The sequence below is a fragment of the Telmatherina bonti genome, assembly GCF_933228915.1.
Source record: "Telmatherina bonti genome assembly, chromosome: 11".
Classification (NCBI taxonomy): domain Eukaryota; kingdom Metazoa; phylum Chordata; class Actinopteri; order Atheriniformes; family Telmatherinidae; genus Telmatherina; species Telmatherina bonti.
The window spans coordinates 39,242,786-39,264,295 of NC_136629.1; the positions used below are offsets into that span (position 1 = coordinate 39,242,786).

General features: G+C 51.5%; 1 protein-coding gene across 1 annotated transcript in view; it reads right to left on the reverse strand.

The window, feature by feature from the left end:
- Nucleotides 1-21,510, reverse strand: part of nrg3a (neuregulin 3a) — a gene marked incomplete at both ends in the record, with an annotated part of 544,860 nt that overhangs the window by 41,005 nt on the left and 482,345 nt on the right. Inside the window, 2 exons of the mRNA XM_079248564.1 lie at nucleotides 6,998-7,124; nucleotides 19,884-19,986. Of these exons, the coding sequence (XP_079104690.1) occupies nucleotides 6,998-7,124; nucleotides 19,884-19,986 (230 nt within the window). The remainder of the gene's footprint in view (nucleotides 1-6,997; nucleotides 7,125-19,883; nucleotides 19,987-21,510) is intronic.

Consider the following 21,510-nt stretch of genomic DNA (forward strand, 5'->3'; position numbering starts at 1 on the left):
TATTTATAAAAGATCTGAAAAGAGTATGAACGTAGAGGTACGGTGCAGTCCTGAAGATCATGGCAGAATAATACGCCGTGCTCACGTGTTGGATGGATTACACATACTGTATGTCAGACCTGAAGGTAATTACACATATAAATGTGGTTTATAAACAGTATAAATATATTGCTGACATCATATGTTGTCCGTTCTGGATGTCGGATGTTAAACCAGAGCATGTAGAAGCTCAGGGTGGTCCCCGCCTTCGGAGAGAAGCGTTTGTTTTAGTCTTGAGGCGCCGGTAGCGCCTCCCAGATCGCAGCCAGGGTGGAGATGTCAGTGGTCATCAGGCCGGGGGGGGGGGGGGGGGGGACAGCCGTACTGTACTGGGAACGGTCAGCAGCAGGTCAGGGATAAGGTCGAGCTTCCTGAGGACTCTACAACGTTGTGCGTGTGGTGAAAAGATATTTGACGTTCCCGAAATCCATCTGGTGGGTGTGCTGGATGTTCGCAGTACCGATCGTGTATAAAAGAAATAAAAACGACAGAAAAGGGAAGAAGAAAAGCGCCACGCTCGCCGCCATTTTCCTCAGGCAGGCGTTGGCCAGTGGCCAGAACTAAAACTCAACATTTTAACAGATGTTAATATCACTTTTAAGACACGTTACGTAACTTTCTGACCTCGGCGTCCTGGACGTGTTCGATGACACAGTGACATCTATGATGTGTATGTCTAGATCCGCTGCTGCCCAGCAGCGTCCCGAAGCTGAGAAACCGACATGATATCACATCCGGGACGTGACGTTTGGCTTCATGGTATAATAAGCAACTGGATGTCAAAAAGATTAAAAGAGAGAAACAAGAGTCGTGGTGAGATGTTCTTCTGCTGGCGGGAGGGCTGACAGGTCGGGTAGGATGGAGGCTGGGTTAGCCGTCGATGGGGGGCGCTGGCGGGAACATGGCTAAAGCTCTGCGGTCTTTAGGTGAATTAAGTTAAAGTCTGAATGAAACTCAGATAAAAACAACCCTGCTGACCTCCATGTGCAGAAGAAATGAGCTGGAAGAAGAAAAAAACAGCTAAATATCTCAAATTTTCTGTTGATTTTTACTTTAAAGTCACCGACGAAACAGCTGAAAGTCAGAAACCTGCTTCAGATCAATAACTATAATTACTTATTAAATGGTTTCTTTTGTGTGCTTGACACAGAAATCGAACATGTTTTGTTAGCAGATAAGCTCAGAGACTGTGACATTTATCTTTAAATGAAATATAACGTTCTGCCAACAGCCGCGCTGAAAACGACTCATGTGGAACAGAAACGATGCTCTTCAGGAGAAAGACGATGTTGACTGAATTATTCTCCACACGATGCAGTTCTGCTTAGTTTCTACCTTTCTCCGGCGGATCCCACACACGTCTGAAGCTGCTTAACGGAACACCTGCCTGGCTTTCTTCCCCAGCATCTCCATGCTACGTCACACACTCTGAACCTTCTGTGAACTGGAAGTCGGGCAGAAAGCCCGAGGCAACAATGTCCCCGTGCTTTCAGCTCTGTCAGCCTGACATGAGGATCCACAGTGCGGTCCCGCTCCATTCAGGCATTTTAAATCCTGTGACCCGTTAATTCATGTTTAGCATGAAACCATTTTCTGCAGCATATTCTAACCTTTACCTGCCGCAGCTCGCCGTCAGCCTGCCGTAACGACTGACAGGACTTCTCTGGAGCTTTCAGCAGACATGTGCTTCACATACTAACATCGTTCTGCGACCAGCCGGTTAAAATCAGAGCTAATGAGCGAAAAGACTGATTTACTTCCCAACTGATTGTTTCATTATTTATCATTGAGGGTTCAGACAACCTGAGGACGGAACGAAAGGTGTTTTTAACTGAAAGTAATCAGGACAGTAAAACTTCCTGCATATCCATCGTTACCTCGTCTAAACCTGCTTGTATGCGGGTTTGCACGAGGCGAGAGCAGGGTGCCCCCTGGACTACGAGCATTAACACCACCAGAACTGAAAACACAGAGGCTTCCACAAACTTGCTTCACGTACCTCCATCTCAGCTCGAGAGCCTTCGACGAGAAATGTTGGAAAATACATTTATGGTTTTTTGGCATTTCTGGTTTACTTTGGTGCTCAAACCTGACATGTTTTAACAAACATTTGTCCAGTATGAGCAGCCAGAGAGGCAGCTCTTCAGCTCGCTACTCTACATCATGTCCTCTCTCCAGTTCACTGCTCTGTTTGCTTTCACACTCCAAGGGACACAGTTCGCCGGGTTGGCACAACCCCCAGCGAGGCGTACTCCTGCAGCAGCGGACCAGGGTTCGCTTCAAGCCCAACAAACAGCGCCCATGTAAACGGGCTTTTTTCAACTTTTCTGAAGATTAAGTTTGACATTTGTTAGATTTAAGTATATATATATATATATGTATACATATATATATGTATATATATATATATATATGTATATATATATATATATATACATATATATATATATATATATATATATATATATATATATATATATATATATATATATGTATACATATATATATGTATATATATATATCATTGAGGGTTCAGACAGACATATATATATATATATATATATGTATATATATATATATATATATATATATATATATATATATGTATTTATATATATATATATATATATATATATATATATATATATATATATATATATATATATATATATATAAAACCTTCCTTTCCCTCACATGATCCTGCAGTAACCTTAAAGAGCCAGACCAAACTATGCCGGCGTTATGACCTGTTTATGGCATGTTTGGAAGTATTGTGAAGAACAGTTTCCACCACTAGGTGTCACTACGCCTGACACACCATGTTGGAAAAGAATGACAACTTCAGAAAGTTCAGAAACTTTGGCCTGATATCAGAGAGGAAGAAACCAGATGAGAAACTGGTCCCCCAGTTTTCCCCGAGTGAGGAAGAGCGCGTTCAAACATTAAGCGGCGTAAATCTTCCTGATCTCATTTCTTCCACAGCAAACGGATCTCAGAGCCGCTTCAAGGTGATGAATCCATTCTGTGTATCATTCAACTTGCTGGGTTCCATTGAAATGGAGGAGAATCCATAAGCTTTGCCCCATGAGAGGAAAAATATCCAAGAAGAGAAGATGGGAAACCTGCAGGATTGTGGCCCTCGAGGACCGGAGCTGGACACTCCTGGCGTAGCGTTTACCAGATGGAGACAGTTGATGAGGTGGAGGTTTCTGCTGGACAGGTAGGTTCATTCTGTCTAACAGAGAAGTATTTCCTCCCGTTTTATCATTTATTTCAGCTGATTTGTCAAGCGGCTATGAGCAGCTGTTAGCTGTTAGCGGTAGCTTGGTATCAGACACATAGAGAGCATGTTTGTAACTCATCACCATCAACGATGAAACAGATTTATGAATCGTTCAGACCCTCATCTCCTGACGACACTACAAATTGTGCAAAATGTTGAAATGTCCACATTTGTGACCCTCTGAGGCTTCAGTAGCGGTATAAATGTGCCAAAACGGCGAGGCACCAGAGAGCACTACTCTGTTGCTTGTGTTCTATTTGTGCACCGCTAAATGGGAGTAAGTCTCCCACACTGGGAGCTTTAACCTAAAGGCCTGCAGAGGAATCATTTATCCAATCAAGCGTCATGTACGACGGGACGTTATTTACGCAGCCTTTATGATAAATATGTCAAAATGGTTGAAGCATATTTTTGCACATCAATGCTCAAATCCACAATGCAGTGTACCTCTAGTGGCATTCAAATGAAGGTAAAAGTCTCCATTCCAGCTATCCTCAGACACATACCTGGGGGAGATGTAAAGCACTGAGAAGATGAATGGCATGGCCAATAAGCAGAGCTCTCCCAAAGCACTGAGCGATGGCGCTCCTGCAGAGCCATGAGGATGATGCAAGTGGCCAGGTGGAGCTGGGAATACTTCATGATTCATATCCAGTCATAACTGGAAGGAGGTTAGAAAAAAAGCTAGAATACTTAAAATTCACCAAAGACTAAACAAACTGATCAGAGTTTAAAGACTTGTTTCTTCACATTGCTAGGAAACAGGAAATACTGGAATTTACTGGAACATGTAGAAGCACTAATAAAGTCCAGCTCAGAGGCTAAAAACTGAGTCTGAAGGTTTTATCTTCATCACAGTCGGAATCTTCTTCATGCCCATTTCTGCTCCTTTACGTACGGAAACGGGGACGTCCATCTCAAACGTCGCCAAACGACGGCGTCCTCTAACTTCCATGCATCTTTCACGTCGCCATGTTTCAGTCATCCACTAGAGGGCAGCGCTGAGGTTCCAGTTCTCTAAACTCAGCACATGGTTGCAGTAATGCACCACTTTAATGTTGCTGACCAAAAACACCAGAAGAAGAAAAAGAAGAAAGTTTTTTGCTGTTCTCTTAAACTTTTGCATCTTTTTCACGTTTTTTTTTTTTTTTACTGAACAGTTTCTGTGCTCTCTTTTTCCTGTTCCTCTTCTTCTTCTTTGGTTTGTTACTTTCTCTGGTTGTGTGTCTGCTGTGCAACTCAACACTGCCCCTGGTGGTTTCCGGTTGTGTTGCTCCGTTTTCCTGAAAGTGAAGGATCGCTAAGCTTCTGGAAAACAGACCAAACTACGTTCGTACCCGAGTCCATCTCCTGCGTCCGTTACCTACGTACTCCGTCTTCTGCATTCACCATTAATGGATCTTTGAATAAACTTCCGTCTGATTTCTTTACAGAGTCTTCAGGAAAAGTTCTCCGGGCTTCTCAAAGCCTTTTCAAAGCTCTTTGGATGTTTCTGTGTTTGGTTCCATCTGTCCAGACTATTCCACACCGCTTCGGTGATGCTGAAGTCTCGGCTCTGGAGAGAATTCATCTCCTCACAAGACTCGATACAATTTTCCGTCCAGTTCTTGAGTCACATGGCAAAGCCCCGTCTCTCCTCCCTGCCTGAAGAGCGGCTCCTGGATAGCCAGCCTTCTGCGGAGACCAGTTCTGGTGACGCCTCGGCCAACAGCAGATGGATCGGTTCACATTCCGGATCTTCCGGTCTTTGCTGCATTTGTTCTTATTTTTCAACGACTGTCCTTCTAGAACATGTTCGCTTTTCAGGTCTGACACAGTTTCCTTATAATGTTTTGAGGACAAGCTGCACGCCAGGCTGAGAAATTAGTCAAAAGATATTCAACTAATTTGTCTTTGTTTTGATTACAAGTGAAAAAATGTCCACAAAGACAATTAAGCAAGGTTCAGAGCAAAGTTCTTCTATCTGTCGACAACACTGCTCCCGTGTTAGTGGCTGAAAATAAAGAAAAAGCAGCCAGTGTCCAACACAGCCTCACTTTTCAACACCACTGTACAGCATTAGAAGAACCTTTCAGTCATTTGCAGATGAATGAAGAGATTCACATCCTGCGTTGGACTGAAGTGGCTGTTCTCTGCGTTGTTTAGCCAGTTTTAAATGTTGATTTCATTCAGAGAAGCACTGTTGGTCTGAAAATACCAGTTAATGAAAAGCCTTTGATTCACATTCATTTTTCCCCACAAAGAAAAACTATGTAGAAAATGGTTTAGTGAAAAGCTTCACAGCTGCCGCTGCAGAGTCTAACAAAGACTTTAGGAATTTCTAAAGCCTTGTTAGTTATGCAGTCAGAGGGGAATTGTGACCTAAAACACTCCAAGAGAATCAATAGTTTCATTTCTTAGAAGTCAAACCTGAGGACTGGAGAATAAAAAGCTTTGTGAAGGCGAGTCTGCAGACATGGATGCTACTGAGGTTGCCGTACAAATATCCCAAGAATTCTACTCAGAGGTTAGCAGGAGCTACTTCAAAACATCTGCTGCACTTTGGACCCAAAGACACGGCGAAAAGAGAAGAGAGGAGGTTTTCTTTGGGATCAATAAGTCATAACCAGAAAATGCCAGCAGCTCAGCAGTGGTGAAGAGGCTTTCAGAGATGGATTTTATGTCTACGTCACCAGAAACTGCTCACAGATACAGCAAGGCTGGCGTCGGCTGCAGAACAGCAGGTTTTCACAGCTGCAGGGGGACAAAATGGCTTTGCACTCCATGACATTAGCAACTCTAGAAGTGGCAAGTTCATCTGCTGCAAGCGCGAACGTGCAGAAAGTCGCAGCACATTGAGGTTTTAATCTGTTAACAGTGCATGAGACGCACCATGCAGATCATAAAACTGGGTTATGGGAGCAGACTTACAGTCTTGTTTTTGTCTTTTCCTGCACCTGGATTCAGTCAGTCAATACCACACCTGCGCTGTGTTTATTACCTCCATAAATACTCCCTGGGTCCTGTTGTTCAGCGCCATGTTGTCCTGTGTTCCCCGCTGCTTAAGACCCGGCTCATTTCAGCCTGGATTCCCCGCATTAGCAGGGCCTTAGGTTTTAATAAAGCTTTATGCTTGTCAGGCTGGATGCTCCTGCTTTGGTCTGCATCTGGGTCCTCCAGCTAATTAACACAAGTGTTCCAGTTGTATTATATTGTTAAATACAGAAATCTCTCAAGATGCAGGGCTCATTACTGTGCTTCACTAGAAGAGCCTCTTTAATGAGCGTTTACAACGTGGTTACATATCTTTACTCCTGTCCAACTCATAACTGATGCTGGCTGGAACCATCTGGTGGAACTCCGTCGTAATGAGGCGGGACCGCGGCGATGTCGTCGCTTTGCATCAGCCAGACCTTCATTCCCCCCTCTCAGGGCGCGACCATGGTCTTCAACACTTGGATAACTGTACTTTAGAAGTCATGAGAATGTCGTTTATTCACCCTTTTCTCTGTGGAAGTGCGCTGGGTTCTGGGAACGTTACTCAATTCTCACAAACATATCTGGGTCATCGAGCGGCTCAGCCAGTAGCAGCCTATCTGTATCAGTCACCACACAACACACTTAATTTAACATGTTTTCTTAAAAAATCATCAGTCGGCCGTTTGCAGGGATGAGAGGGAAGAGGGAAGCAGTCACCTGGTGCATCTGCAGGTTGGTGCTGGGGACCCTCAGCTTGGCTTCCAGGCCGTTGGGGGAACTGGCAGAGTAGTTTTTCAGACCGCGGCTCTCCTTCAGGTGGGCCTGGAGCTTCTCCCTGCGCCTCCTAAAGACGGTGAAACACACAATGATGCAGGTTGACTTTCAGCGCTCTGTCTGCGGTCCGATCAGCAAGTCCTGTGTGAACACAGTCGGTACCGTTTCCTGCAGCATGGAATAAAAGTTCCTTCACCCTTTCATGCTTAGTGGCCACATAGTGGACACCCGTTTACAAGCTTTTTTATTGCACATTCATGGATGAGGATAATATTTTTGTTAATAAATCTCCTTCAGTGGATGTTAGTGAGTCGTCCGTTTCCACTCACTGGAAAATAAATAAATACATGATATCATTAAACATAATGTAATCACAGGTTTGCTTTTGGGATAAATAGGAAAAGAAAATGATACAGTGATATTTTATGGAAGATTTACAAAAAAGAGAGAAAAATGAGGAAAAAAATATTTTCATAATATAATATAATTCTATGTTATTTTAATAATATTATAGAATACATTAAAATAAGTCATAAATCATGATATTAAATATCACTACTAAACAAAAAAGTATTGTTGCATATGTATGTAGAGGTAAAATACTGTATTTAAAAATTGTTTTTTAGTAATTCATGAATGAAAGGGTTAATATGTGGTTCTTAATCAATTATAAATGATCAATACAGAGAGATGATGATCAATAACAGTCCAGTCAGTTGAGTAAAGCAGATTTTTGTATTGTGATAATTTAAGTTAAATTTTTTAATCTTCTGTCTTTTGATGCTAAAATGAAAGAAATAAAGATTTTTTCATATCAAATTGTTCCTTAAATGAAACTTTGTAGATAATTTTCCTTCAAGGTTGAATTTTGGTTCTGCAGATGATCTGTGTTATTCTGTCATTATTAAACAACACAATCATGTTCATTTATTAACAATTACTGTGAATGATCAAGTCACACTTTGAAGAAATGATTGGTTATTGATGCTGCAACAGTTCATGTCTGCACAGAGATTTCCAATAAATACAAAGTGACTTTATGGGAATAATGTGGGACCAGCTGACTGACCACGCGGTGCTGTCCTGACGGTCGGACAAACCAGAGAGGAGACGTTGGTTCGAACGGCACAGCAGGAACCCGAACGCAGCATGTGATTGGCTGATCTGCTGAGGAAAGGAACCATGAACTGGTTCCTGCAGGAGGACACTGGTCCCAAACTGGTCCAAATGTCCAGACCAGACGGGAACGCTGTGGAGGGACGGGAAGATAGCGGAGCATGAACTAACGCTGCAAACATCGACGAACTGAAACAACGTCAGAAAGAATAGAGGATGAAAGTCCCTCCGTGACCACATGAGATGAAGGAAAAGAAATGACTGAAGGAGGTTCTCCACAGAACATCTTCAGTTCCTGCAGACTGTCTGCTTGTTGTTAAACAGTGACGTGATGGAGACGTGTTCTCCTTCATTACGTTTCCAACATGAAGACCTGATCAGCAGGAAAAGGTTTATTTTATGCCTGATCATAAAACAGAACTCCGTGTTTAGATACAGACTATTCCTTGTGACTCGGGGAAAGCAGTTTTTATATCGCTGCACTTTCACACGTTTAATGAGAAGATGGTAAAAGCTGAGAGTGGACTCCATGATGAAAGGTCAACGGGTCATCATGTCAGAGGTGCAGAATGACGAGACCTCCAGGTCATCTTGTTTCCATCTGACAGAGGCTGCGTCGTCGTTCTGACCGGTCCACCGATCGGACTTATTCCAGCTGGAGGTTCTGCTCCCGACGGGGAGGTTCTGCTCCCGTCGGGGAGGTTCTGCTCCCGTCGGGGAGGTTCTGCTCCCGACGGCGAGGTTCTGCTCCCGACGGGGAGGTTCTGCTCCCGTCGGGGAGGTTCTGCTCCCGTCGGGGAGGTTCTGCTCCCGACGGCGAGGTTCTGCTCCCGTCGGTGAGGTTCTGCTCCCGACGGCGAGGTTCTGCTCCCGTCGGGGAGGTTCTGCTCCCGACGGCGAGGTTCTGCTCCCGTCGGTGAGGTTCTGCTCCCGATGGCGAGGTTCTGCTCCCGTCGGTGAGGTTCTGCTCCCGACGGCGAGGGTCTGCTCCCGACGGCGAGGTTCTGCTCCCGACGGGGAGGTTCTGCTCCCGTCGGGGAGGTTCTGCTCCCGTCGGGGAGGTTCTGCTCCTGTCGGCGAGGTTCTGCTCCCGACGGGGAGGTTCTGCTCCCGTCGGGGAGGTTCTGCTCCCGACGGGGAGGTTCTGCTCCCGTCGGGGAGGTTCTGCTCCCGACGGCGAGGTTCTGCTCCCGTCGGGGAGGTTCTGCTCCTGTCGGCGAGGTTCTGCTCCCGTCGGGGAGGTTCTGCTCCCCTCGGGGAGGTTCTGCTCCCGACGGCGAGGTTCTGCTCCCGACGGCGAGGTTCTGCTCCTGTCGGGGAGGTTCTGCTCCCGTCGGGGAGGTTCTGCTCCCGACGGGGAGGTTCTGCTCCTGACGGCGAGGTTCTGCTCCCGTCGGGGAGGTTCTGCTCCCGTCGGGGAGGTTCTGCTCCCGTCGGCGAGGTTCTGCTCCCGTCGGCGAGGTTCTGCTCCCGACGGGGAGGTTCTGCTCCCGACGGCGAGGTTCTGCTCCTGTCGGGGAGGTTCTGCTCCCGTCGGGGAGGTTCTGCTCCCGACGGGGAGGTTCTGCTCCTGACGGCGAGGTTCTGCTCCCGTCGGGGAGGTTCTGCTCCCGTCGGGGAGGTTCTGCTCCCGTCGGCGAGGTTCTGCTCCCGTCGGCGAGGTTCTGCTCCCGACGGGGAGGTTCTGCTCCTGTCGGCGAGGTTCTGCTCCCGTCGGGGAGGTTCTGCTCCCCTCGGGGAGGTTCTGCTCCCGACGGCGAGGTTCTGCTCCCGACGGCGAGGTTCTGCTCCTGTCGGGGAGGTTCTGCTCCCGTCGGGGAGGTTCTGCTCCTGACGGCGAGGTTCTGCTCCCGTCGGGGAGGTTCTGCTCCCGTCGGGGAGGTTCTGCTCCCGTCGGCGAGGTTCTGCTCCCGTCGGGGAGGTTCTGCTCCCGTCGGGGGGGTTCTGCTCCCGTCGGGGAGGTTCTGCTCCCGACGGGGAGGTTCTGCTCTTGTCGGGGAGGTTCTGCTCCTGACGGGGAGGTTCTGCTCCTGTCGGGGAGGTTCTGCTCTTGTCGGGGAGGTTCTGCTCCTGACGGGGAGGTTCTGCTCCTGTCGGGGAGGTTCTGCTCCCGACGGGGAGGTTCTGCTCCCGACGGGGAGGTTCTGCTCCCGACGGGGAGGTTCTGCTCATGACGGGGAGGTTCTGCTCCCGTCGGGGAGGTTCTGCTCCCGACGGGGAGGTTCTGCTCCTGACGGGGAGGTTCTGCTCCCGACGGGGAGGTTCTGCTCATGACGGGGAGGTTCTGCTCCCGTCGGGGAGGTTCTGCTCCCGACGGGGAGGTTCTGCTCCTGACGGGGAGGTTCTGCTCCTGACGGCGAGGTTCTGCTCCCGTCGGGGAGGTTCTGCTCCTGACGGGGAGGTTCTGCTCCCGTCGGGGAGGTTCTGCTCCCGACGGCGAGGTTCTGCTCCTGTCGGGGAGGTTCTGCTCATGACGGGGAGGTTCTGCTCCTGACGGGGAGGTTCTGCTCCCGACGGGGAGGTTCTGCTCCCGTCGGGGAGGTTCTGCTCATGACGGGGAGGTTCTGCTCCCGTCGGGGAGGTTCTGCTCCTGACGGGGAGGTTCTGCTCATGACGGGGAGGTTCTGCTCCCGTCGGGGAGGTTCTGCTCCCGTCGGGGAGGTTCTGCTCCCGACGGGGAGGTTCTGCTCCCGTCGGGGAGGTTCTGCTCCCGTCGGGGAGGTTCTGCTCCCGACGGGGAGGTTCTGCTCCTGACGGGGAGGTTCTGCTCCCGACGGGGAGGTTCTGCTCATGACGGGGAGGTTCTGCTCCCGTCGGGGAGGTTCTGCTCCCGACGGGGAGGTTCTGCTCCCGTCGGCGAGGTTCTGCTCCTGACGGGGAGGTTCTGCTCCTGACGGGGAGGTTCTGCTCCTGACGGCGAGGTTCTGCTCATGACGGGGAGGTTCTGCTCCCGTCGGGGAGGTTCTGCTCCCGACGGGGAGGTTCTGCTCCCGTCGGCGAGGTTCTGCTCCTGACGGGGAGGTTCTGCTCCTGACGGGGAGGTTCTGCTCCTGACAGGGAGGTTCTGCTCCCGACGGGGAGGTTCTGCTCATGACGGGGAGGTTCTGCTCCCGTCGGGGAGGTTCTGCTCCCGACGGGGAGGTTCTGCTCCCGTCGGCGAGGTTCTGCTCCTGACGGGGAGGTTCTGCTCCTGACGGCGAGGTTCTGCTCCCGTCGGGGAGGTTCTGCTCCTGACGGGGAGGTTCTGCTCCCGTCGGGGAGGTTCTGCTCCCGACGGCGAGGTTCTGCTCCTGTCGGGGAGGTTCTGCTCCCGTCGGGGAGGTTCTGCTCCTGACGGGGAGGTTCTGCTCCTGACGGGGAGGTTCTGCTCCCGTCGGGGAGGTTCTGCTCCCGTCGGGGAGGTTCTGCTCCCGTCGGCGAGGTTCTGCTCCCGTCGGGGAGGTTCTGCTCCCGTCGGCGAGGTTCTGCTCCCGTCGGGGAGGTTCTGCTCCCGTCGGCGAGGTTCTGCTCCCGTCGGCGAGGTTCTGCTCCCGTCGGGGAGGTTCTGCTCCCGTCGGGGAGGTTCTGCTCCCGTCGGCGAGGTTCTGCTCCCGTCGGGGAGGTTCTGCTCCCGTCGGCGAGGTTCTGCTCCCGTCGGCGAGGTTCTGCTCCCGTCGGGGAGGTTCTGCTCCCGTCGGCGAGGTTCTGCTCCCGTCGGCGAGGTTCTGCTCCCGTCGGGGAGGTTCTGCTCCCGTCGGCGAGGTTCTGCTCCCGTCGGGGAGGTTCTGCTCTTGTCGGGGAGGTTCTGCTCCTGTCGGGGAGGTTCTGCTCCCGACGGGGAGGTTCTGCTCTTGTCGGGGAGGTTCTGCTCCTGTCGGGGAGGTTCTGCTCTTGTCGGGGAGGTTCTGCTCCTGACGGGGAGGTTCTGCTCCTGTCGGGGAGGTTCTGCTCTTGTCGGGGAGGTTCTGCTCCTGACGGGGAGGTTCTGCTCTTGTCGGGGAGGTTCTGCTCCTGTCGGGGAGGTTCTGCTCCCAGGTTCTGCTCCCGACGGGGAGGTTCTGCTCCCGTCGGGGAGGCTCTGCTCCCGACGGGGAGGTTCTGCTCCCGTCGGGGAGGTTCTGCTCCCGTCGGGGAGGTTCTGCTCCCGACGGGGAGGTTCTGCTCCCGACGGGGAGGTTCTGCTCCCGTCGGGGAGGTTCTGCTCCCGACGGGGAGGTTCTGCTCATGACGGGGTAGGTTCTGCTCCTGTCGGGGAGGTTCTGCTCCCGACGGGGAGGTTCTGCTCCCGACGGGGAGGTTCTGCTCCCGTCGGGGAGGTTCTGCTCCCGACGGGGAGGTTCTGCTCCCGTCGGCGAGGTTCTGCTCCCGACGGGGAGGTTCTGCTCCCGTCGGCGAGGTTCTGCTCCCGTCGGGGAGGTTCTGCTCTTGTCGGGGAGGTTCTGCTCCCGACGGGGAGGTTCTGCTCCTGTCGGGGAGGTTCTGCTCTTGTCGGGGAGGTTCTGCTCCTGACGGGGAGGTTCTGCTCCTGTCGGGGAGGTTCTGCTCCCGTCGGGGAGGTTCTGCTCCCGACGGGGAGGTTCTGCTCCCGTCGGGGAGGTTCTGCTCCCGACGGGGAGGTTCTGCTCCCGACGGGGAGGTTCTGCTCCTGTCGGGGAGGTTCTGCTCCCGACGGGGAGGTTCTGCTCCCGTCGGGGAGGTTCTGCTCCCGTCGGGGAGGTTCTGCTCCTGATGGGGAGGTTCTGCTCCCGACGGGGAGGTTCTGCTCTTGTCGGGGAGGTTCTGCTCCTGACGGGGAGGTTCTGCTCCTGTCGGGGAGGTTCTGCTCCCGACGGGGAGGTTCTGCTCCCGTCGGGGAGGTTCTGCTCCCGTCGGGGAGGTTCTGCTCCTGACGGGGAGGTTCTGCTCCTGACGGGGAGGTTCTGCTCCCGTCGGGGAGGTTCTGCTCCTGATGGGGAGGTTCTGCTCCCGACGGGGAGGTTCTGCTCTTGTCGGGGAGGTTCTGCTCCTGACGGGGAGGTTCTGCTCCCGTCGGGGAGGTTCTGCTCCTGATGGGGAGGTTCTGCTCCCGACGGGGAGGTTCTGCTCTTGTCGGGGAGGTTCTGCTCCTGACGGGGAGGTTCTGCTCTTGTCGGGGAGGTTCTGCTCCCGACGGGGAGGTTCTGCTCCCGTCGGGGAGGTTCTGCTCCTGATGGGGAGGTTCTGCTCCCGACGGGGAGGTTCTGCTCTTGTCGGGGAGGTTCTGCTCCTGACGGGGAGGTTCTGCTCCTGTCGGGGAGGTTCTGCTCTTGTCGGGGAGGTTCTGCTCCTGACGGGGAGGTTCTGCTCCTGTCGGGGAGGTTCTGCTCCCGACGGGGAGGTTCTGCTCCCGTCGGGGAGGTTCTGCTCCCGTCGGGGAGGTTCTGCTCCCGTCGGGGAGGTTCTGCTCCTGACGGGGAGGTTCTGCTCCTGTCGGGGAGGTTCTGCTCCTGTCGGGGAGGTTCTGCTCCCGTCGGGGAGGTTCTGCTCCTGACGGGGAGGTTCTGCTCCTGTCGGGGAGGTTCTGCTCCTGACGGGGAGGTTCTGCTCCTGACGGGGAGGTTCTGCTCCTGACGGGGAGGTTCTGCTCCTGACGGGGAGGTTCTGCTCTTGTCGGGGAGGTTCTGCTCCCGACGGGGAGGTTCTGCTCCTGTCGGGGAGGTTCTGCTCTTGTCGGGGAGGTTCTGCTCCCGACGGGGAGGTTCTGCTCCCGTCGGGGAGGTTCTGCTCCTGATGGGGAGGTTCTGCTCCCGACGGGGAGGTTCTGCTCTTGTCGGGGAGGTTCTGCTCCTGACGGGGAGGTTCTGCTCCTGTCGGGGAGGTTCTGCTCTTGTCGGGGAGGTTCTGCTCCTGACGGGGAGGTTCTGCTCCTGTCGGGGAGGTTCTGCTCCCGTCGGGGAGGTTCTGCTCCCGACGGGGAGGTTCTGCTCCCGTCGGGGAGGTTCTGCTCCCGACGGGGAGGTTCTGCTCCTGTCGGGGAGGTTCTGCTCCCGTCGGGGAGGTTCTGCTCCCGTCGGGGAGGTTCTGCTCCTGACGGGGAGGTTCTGCTCCCGTCGGGGAAGTTCTGCTCCCGACGGGGAGGTTCTGCTCCTGACGGGGAGGTTCTGCTCCCGTCGGGGAGGTTCTGCTCCTGACGGGGAGGTTCTGCTCTTGTCGGGGAGGTTCTGCTCCTGACGGGGAGGTTCTGCTCCCGACGGGGAGGTTCTGCTCTTGTCGGGGAGGTTCTGCTCCTGACGGGGAGGTTCTGCTCCTGTCGGGGAGGTTCTGCTCCTGACGGGGAGGTTCTGCTCCCGTCGGGGAGGTTCTGCTCCCGTCGGGGAGGTTCTGCTCCCGACGGGGAGGTTCTGCTCCCGTCGGGGAGGTTCTGCTCCTGACGGGGAGGTTCTGCTCTTGTCGGGGAGGTTCTGCTCCTGACGGGGAGGTTCTGCTCCCGACGGGGAGGTTCTGCTCTTGTCGGGGAGGTTCTGCTCCTGACGGGGAGGTTCTGCTCCTGTCGGGGAGGTTCTGCTCCTGACGGGGAGGTTCTGCTCCCGACGGGGAGGTTCTGCTCCCGTCGGGGAAGTTCTGCTCCAGACGGGGAGGTTCTGCTCCCGACGGGGAGGTTCTGCTCCCGACGGGGAGGTTCTGCTCTTGTCGGGGAGGTTCTGCTCCTGACGGGGAGGTTCTGCTCCCGTCGGGGAGGTTCTGCTCCCGACGGGGAGGTTCTGCTCCCGACGGGGAGGTTCTGCTCCTGATGGGGAGGTTCTGCTCCCGTCGGGGAGGTTCTGCTCCTGACGGGGAGGTTCTGCTCCTGACGGGGAGGTTCTGCACCTGACGGGGAGGTTCTGCTCCTGTCGGGGAGGTTCTGCTCCTGACGGGGAGGTTCTGCTCCTGACGGGGAGGTTCTGCTCTTGTCGGGGAGGTTCTGCTCCTGACGGGGAGGTTCTGCTCCCGTCGGGGAGGTTCTGCTCCCGACGGGGAGGTTCTGCTCCCGTCGGGGAGGTTCTGCTCCTGACGGGGAGGTTCTGCTCCTGTCGGGGAGGTTCTGCTCCTGACGGGGAGGTTCTGCTCCTGACGGGGAGGTTCTGCTCTTGTCGGGGAGGTTCTGCTCCTGATGGGGAGGTTCTGCTCCCGTCGGGGAGGTTCTGCTCCCGACGGGGAGGTTCTGCTCCCGACGGGGAGGTTCTGCTCCCGTCGGGGAGGTTCTGCTCCCGACGGGGAGGTTCTGCTCCCGTCGGGGAGGTTCTGCTCCTGACGGGGAGGTTCTGCTCCTGACGGGGAGGTTCTGCTCTTGTCGGGGAGGTTCTGCTCCTGATGGGGAGGTTCTGCTCCCGTCGGGGAGGTTCTGCTCCCGACGGGGAGGTTCTGCTCCCGTCGGGGAGGTTCTGCTCCCGACGGGGAGGTTCTGCTCCCGTCGGGGAGGTTCTGCTCCCGACGGGGAGGTTCTGCTCCCGACGGGGAGGTTCTGCTCCCGACGGGGAGGTTCTGCTCCTGACGGGGAGGTTCTGCTCTTGTCGGGGAGGTTCTGCTCCCGTCGGGGAGGTTCTGCTCCCGTCGGGGAGGTTCTGCTCCTGACGGGGAAGTTCTGCTCCCGTCGGGGAGGTTCTGCTCCTGACGGGGAGGTTCTGCTCCCGTCGGGGAAGTTCTGCTCCTGACGGGGAGGTTCTGCTCTTGTCGGGGAGGTTCTGCTCCCGACGGGGAGGTTCTGCTCCCGTCGGGGAGGTTCTGCTCTTGTCGGGGAGGTTCTGCTCTTGTCGGGGAGGTTCTGCTCCCGTCGGGGAGGTTCTGCTCCCGACGGGGAGGTTCTGCTCCCGTCGGGGAAGTTCTGCTCCCGACGGGGAGGTTCTGCTCCTGACGGGGAGGTTCTGGTTCTGCTCCTGACGGGGAGGTTCTGCTCCTGATGGGGAGGTTCTGCTCCCGTCGGGGAGGTTCTGCTCCCGACGGGGAGGTTCTGCTCCTGACGGGGAGGTTCTGGTTCTGCTCCTGACGGGGAGGTTCTGCTCCTGATGGGGAGGTTCTGCTCCCGTCGGGGAGGTTCTGCTCCCGACGGGGAGGTTCTGCTCCCGACGGGGAGGTTCTCCTGCATGGCGGCAGAGTGAGGAGGTGCTTTCAGGCTCTCGGTACGTTCCGATTATCTCCACTTTATTGATGTTCTCAGTAGAACTTTGTGACATTTGCTTCATAATACTTGTGAAAAATTTCCTCCATGTTTCAAATAATTTCATGTTTTTGCACGAAAAGCTTTTCAGCAGTCAGAACAAACATTCAGCATCGTTTTTACACAACGTGTTGTTTAACGTCTTAAAAATCTTTTCCTGCCGAGGTTTTTTATAATAAAGCAATAAAAGCAGAAACATGCCGTTTGGAATCCTGCAGGGAACTTCAGATTAGAAAATCTCTTCAGCCTTTATTTTATATGGAAGTTAGTTAATGAGCCTCTTATCCTTTTCTTTTTATGCTCTCATCTGTATTTCTGCAGGTTCTTATTAAAACTGCTGCAGAAGGAGAGGTGATGCAGGACGAGTCGTCAGGCAGCCGGAAACTGAAACTTTTAGATAATTCTGTCCTAAAAACATCAACGTTCGTATTCTGCGCGCCCGTCCCAACGTTTGATCTGGATAATTTGCACGACAAGATTTTTTATGGAATCAAAGTCAAGTCAACGTGAACGTTCGCATCAGTGACCAAATTCTGTGGATTTTTCTTAATTTTCTCATCCGGCGATGCAGAACGGACCAATCAGAGAAGGCGTGTTGATGCGAGCGCCACTTTGTCGCTGCTGCTTCCTGCAGACTCTGTATCACCATGGCAACCATGGCCGAGCGTCTCATTGGCTGATTGTTCTCTGCTTCTTCAAGCTAGCAGCTGAAGCAGATCCTCAGATGGACGTGGTCCAGCTTCAGGTCCTGGACTAAACCGGTTCTCTCTTCTCCAGACCAGCGACGTTTCGTCTTGATGTGGAATCCATCTTTGTTTTGGTCGCTTCGCAGTTTGTTTTAGACTCTTCATCATTAATTTGCAGATGAAACCGGCGAAGTTTCACCTCTGAATCTTTTACAGTTTCATGTTTATTTGCATTTTACACGTTAGAAGTAAGTGATACATTTTGCTGCCTCACACCCACAGGTTTTTAATCTCAATGGGACTTTACTGGTGAAATAAAAGAAATGAATAAATAGATAAAATGTTTCCTGTTGTGTAAAAACCTTCAGAGTTCCACGTGAAGCTGGAGTTTCCAAAACTAAACATGTTACAGTAACTACAGTTTACAGATTGAACAATGTGGCTTCACTCGCAATCCTGAAATACGTTTTCTACGTAAACTCATGTAGTTGATGCTTTTGTGAAGGAAAACTATTTGAAACCCCCCAGAACCCGACCCGACCGTCCGACTCGCAGGTTCAGACGGCGTCCTCTCACCGGCTGCCAACCTGAAGCAGAAAATTCCACAACTGTTTCTATTTCATGAGGATCCAAAGTGATAAAACCATCAGAGAAGAAGTGAGAACCTTTCTGCAGACGTACAATCCAGCCGTTACCATAAAACTGTTATTGGCTGATTTCCATCTAATAAGCACTTTATGATAATTATTTCCTCAAATCAAAAGCATTTTTCCATTAAACTTTCTTTTAAAGGTCCCATTGTGACGCGCCTTCTGTCTCCCAGTCTGTGCCTCCGTTTGGGGAGATAAATTTAACACAACATCAGGCCAACTTGAAGCGAACTGTTTATCAGGAATAATAAACTGAAAGAAGGTTTAAGTTAAAATCCCTTAAAGAGAGTAATAAATAATGTTTAATGCAAACATCTGTGGGCCAGTGAGGAAGGTTGTCCACCCAGGATGTGATCACCGCAGTGAAAAGCTGTACGTCAGCAGGAGGACATGAGTAAAACAGCTCCTCTATAAACACACAGGCGATGCACTGATGGCAGCATGAAGACAGGAACCATTTAGTCTTTTATTCATCTGTGTTTGCATCGGGCTCTTTTCTTCTCTGTGTGAAAAACCTCCGAGTTCATCCTTATTCAGAGTGCTTGCATCTGCATTAGCCCTCCCTCCCTTCTCTGGATCTGTATGCATCTTCTCCACTGAACAAGCAAGTTCCCCGACTCAATTATAGATTCATTGAAAGAGCCTGTCCATCATGCCTTGATCCGATTATTTTGTTGTCAGGCTGCTCACTCACTCACATCATTATATTACAGAGGAAAGCCTATGGAATTACAGTTCCATCCATCACCCCCTGCTCCACAGTCCACACACTCTCTACGGCAAGCCTGCTGGTACACATTGGATGTTTGACCAGTCCTGGTGAGATACTCAGAGCTGAAGATACACAGGAGGCCATTCACACACCAATTACTGTGCACATATTAAACGGAGCCTTTCAGAAATCTGGAACTGGTGAGAAGGACAGAAAGGAGGCTCTGCTGGTCCCACGTGAGCTGAACTGTAGCTGATGATAGGCTGTGAACATGCATGTGCACATAATGAGCTTTACCAACGGTTGCCAATCCCCAAAGTGGGATTTTGTTCAAGATGTCGGCCTGGTTTTTACAACAACCCCCCCCCAGCTGAACATTTGGTCTGTCCACAAGCAGCGGCGCTCTCCACTCGGATCACAGCAGCAACTGTGGCCAGATTGACTTTAAATGTCTTCAGCAAATTAACATGTCATTTATGAAATCGGTATTATCTCACATTTTTTAGGTTCTCCGGCTAAAGCAGCATGTGGGGTCCCACAGGGATCAGTGTTGGAACCTGAACTGTTTATATTGGGCAGAAACTATATTTGCAATGTGTGAAATTTGTTTGATTCCATTTTATTTCCTTTGGATGACCCTGACCAACCCTTCATTAACACTAACTGGTAACTGGGTAACAGCAGCAGAACTTTCCCAACGTCCAACACGCTCAAATGAACCTGGGGTTGAGAAGGTGGTGATGGTCAAACAGCTGAGCTCTGACCAGCGAGGTCAGAGTTCCTCTACGTTCCCCATGAAGGCGTGGTGTCCCTGTCGGCTGATTAACATCAGAACTTTTAGTGCAGAGTCAGCAGGAGATGTAGAAAGTTCTCATCTGAGGCTCGTTTGTTTGTTTGATCAGGTTTTTAAGGTGTGTTTCAGTCACTGTGAATGTTTTCTGGATGTTTTCCTCTGTCTTCAAGGGCCGGAACCCTGCAGGTTTTCCATGTATCCCTGCTCCAACACACCTGATTCCAATCATATAAATCCAACAGCTGATCAGGATCTGCGATGTGATTCATTCAATTGAACTTGGTGTGTTGGAGACATGGATAAGGACGATGTCCAAGGTTCCCCACTCCTGGTTTAAGGTCTTCCATTTAAAACAGGGGGGCCCCAGTCTGGTCCTGGAGATGCTGCAACTTCTCCAACGCAGCTGAATCCAATGAGCGTCTCGTTCGCAGGCCTCTGCAGAGCTGCTGGTAGAGCGATGCATTCAGCTAAAACCTACAGGTCTGCAGTCCTGGAGGACAGACGTTGGACATTAATGCCGTTTGGACATTTGACGTGCAGTTAACACCGTCACCACTAGAGGGAACGTTTTACTGGAGCCTGGAATGGCTGAAGGATTTTCTCTTTCCGCAGCGACAGTCTCAAAAGGACGATACGAGGCCTTCAGGAACATTTTCAGCCTCAGTCTCAAACCGTCACTTCACATAATGCATATACTGTCATGTTCTTAATAACTGTGTGTGTTTGTGTGTCTTCTCTCACTTGTTGCGGCAGTACAGGGCCATGCACAGCGTTCCCAGAAGACTGATTGCCATGGCGATGGATGTGATTGACAGCACCTGTCTCTTGTACACGTCTTTGCTCTCTGCGGAAAACAAAACAGAGAAAGACACGATATTAATGTTTAAACAACACACACTCGGCAAATAAAGTCGTAGATGTTGAACATATCTGTCAGTGTGAGACACAGAGGGAGGAACAGACATGGAAGGAACAACATCTTCTCTGAGGCTGAGCTGTTGTTACAGCCAATTACCAGCCAAACAATTCAACGGCTTCAGCTCGACTCAGAATTAAAAATGGTTTGGTTCTTACCCGGTTTTAATTCCTAATGTGTGTGTGTCTCCAGCAGCCAAACAGCCATTTAAACCATCAAGCAGCCAGTTGTGGTGCAAGCGGCTCTCTGGGGCCTTTTCCCGCCTATCTGCCTCCAGATTCTTTTCAAAAGTAATTATGTGTGTGATAAATAAACCAAACAAAACTGAAATAAAAACACAACTCAAAACTCATTTTCAGTAAACAAACACATATTTCCAACTGTCCCGCAGCACCTGCTATTCCTAGTTAGCGCCCAGGCCTTCAGCTCATTTTATCAGCTCTACCACGTCGAGTAATGGTCCGATAGACACCAGACATTGCTTCTGAAATGGATGCCACATGTAATGGAGCTTGAACACTTGGAGACAAGAAGAGTTATGGCGCACAGGGACACCATTAGTGGAGAAAAATGGAAGCTGTCTTGTTTGTTCCGAACAAGTAAATCACAGTTGCCTTCAGATGCATTAATAGGTGATCAGTCAGGCTTTATTTTGCGATGCTCAGACCTTGGAAAACCATGAAAATGACAGGTGACGGGGTTTTACATTGAGGGAATTGAGACAAATTCTCACCATGGATGGGTTTCAATGACTACTTTGGAACAAAAACCATAATCGCTGCTCTGAGGATGATAGCAGCAGAAGCTACCACGACCCCCTGGGCTACACACCAATGCAAACGTCGCCCCGCGACACCTTGTTCAGAGGGATCCTGGCTGCAGTCGGGATTGCTGGAGAACGCCAATCTACCATTTTATGACCTCATCAGGATGTTTAAGCTTGTTTTGGAATTTGAAACGCGGATCTTTTAGCCTGAGTTTACCGCTGCAGGCTGAAAACCACGGTCCCCCACACATGTTGCATAATCCATCAAAGAAGGCATGTGATGTTCTGGATCCTTCTTCTGCTCTGAAAATAGATGGCAGAGTCCAGTAGCATGTTCTCAGCAACTTTTTGTCCTCTCTATGCCCTTATTTTTCCTTTACTGATGTCTAAATTTGGACCAATGGCGCTAATCAGACTTTACCATCAAACTGGCTCGATAGCTTTAATTACTGCCTATAATATGGCAGAGCTGAGGGATGTCCCACAATCACAGAGGTTGGCTGCAGAGACGCAGAGAAACTTCGGCAAAGTTGATAACAGACATGTTTGCATGTGGGAAGAGGTGAGAATGAGGCGATCATGCTTGATTGCTGATCCAACAAAGCTGCTTTGCTCCGTTCTGAGACTGGATCGATCCAGTTTTATTCAGTTTGTGATTTTAACTTCTGACTGAATTATGATCAGAA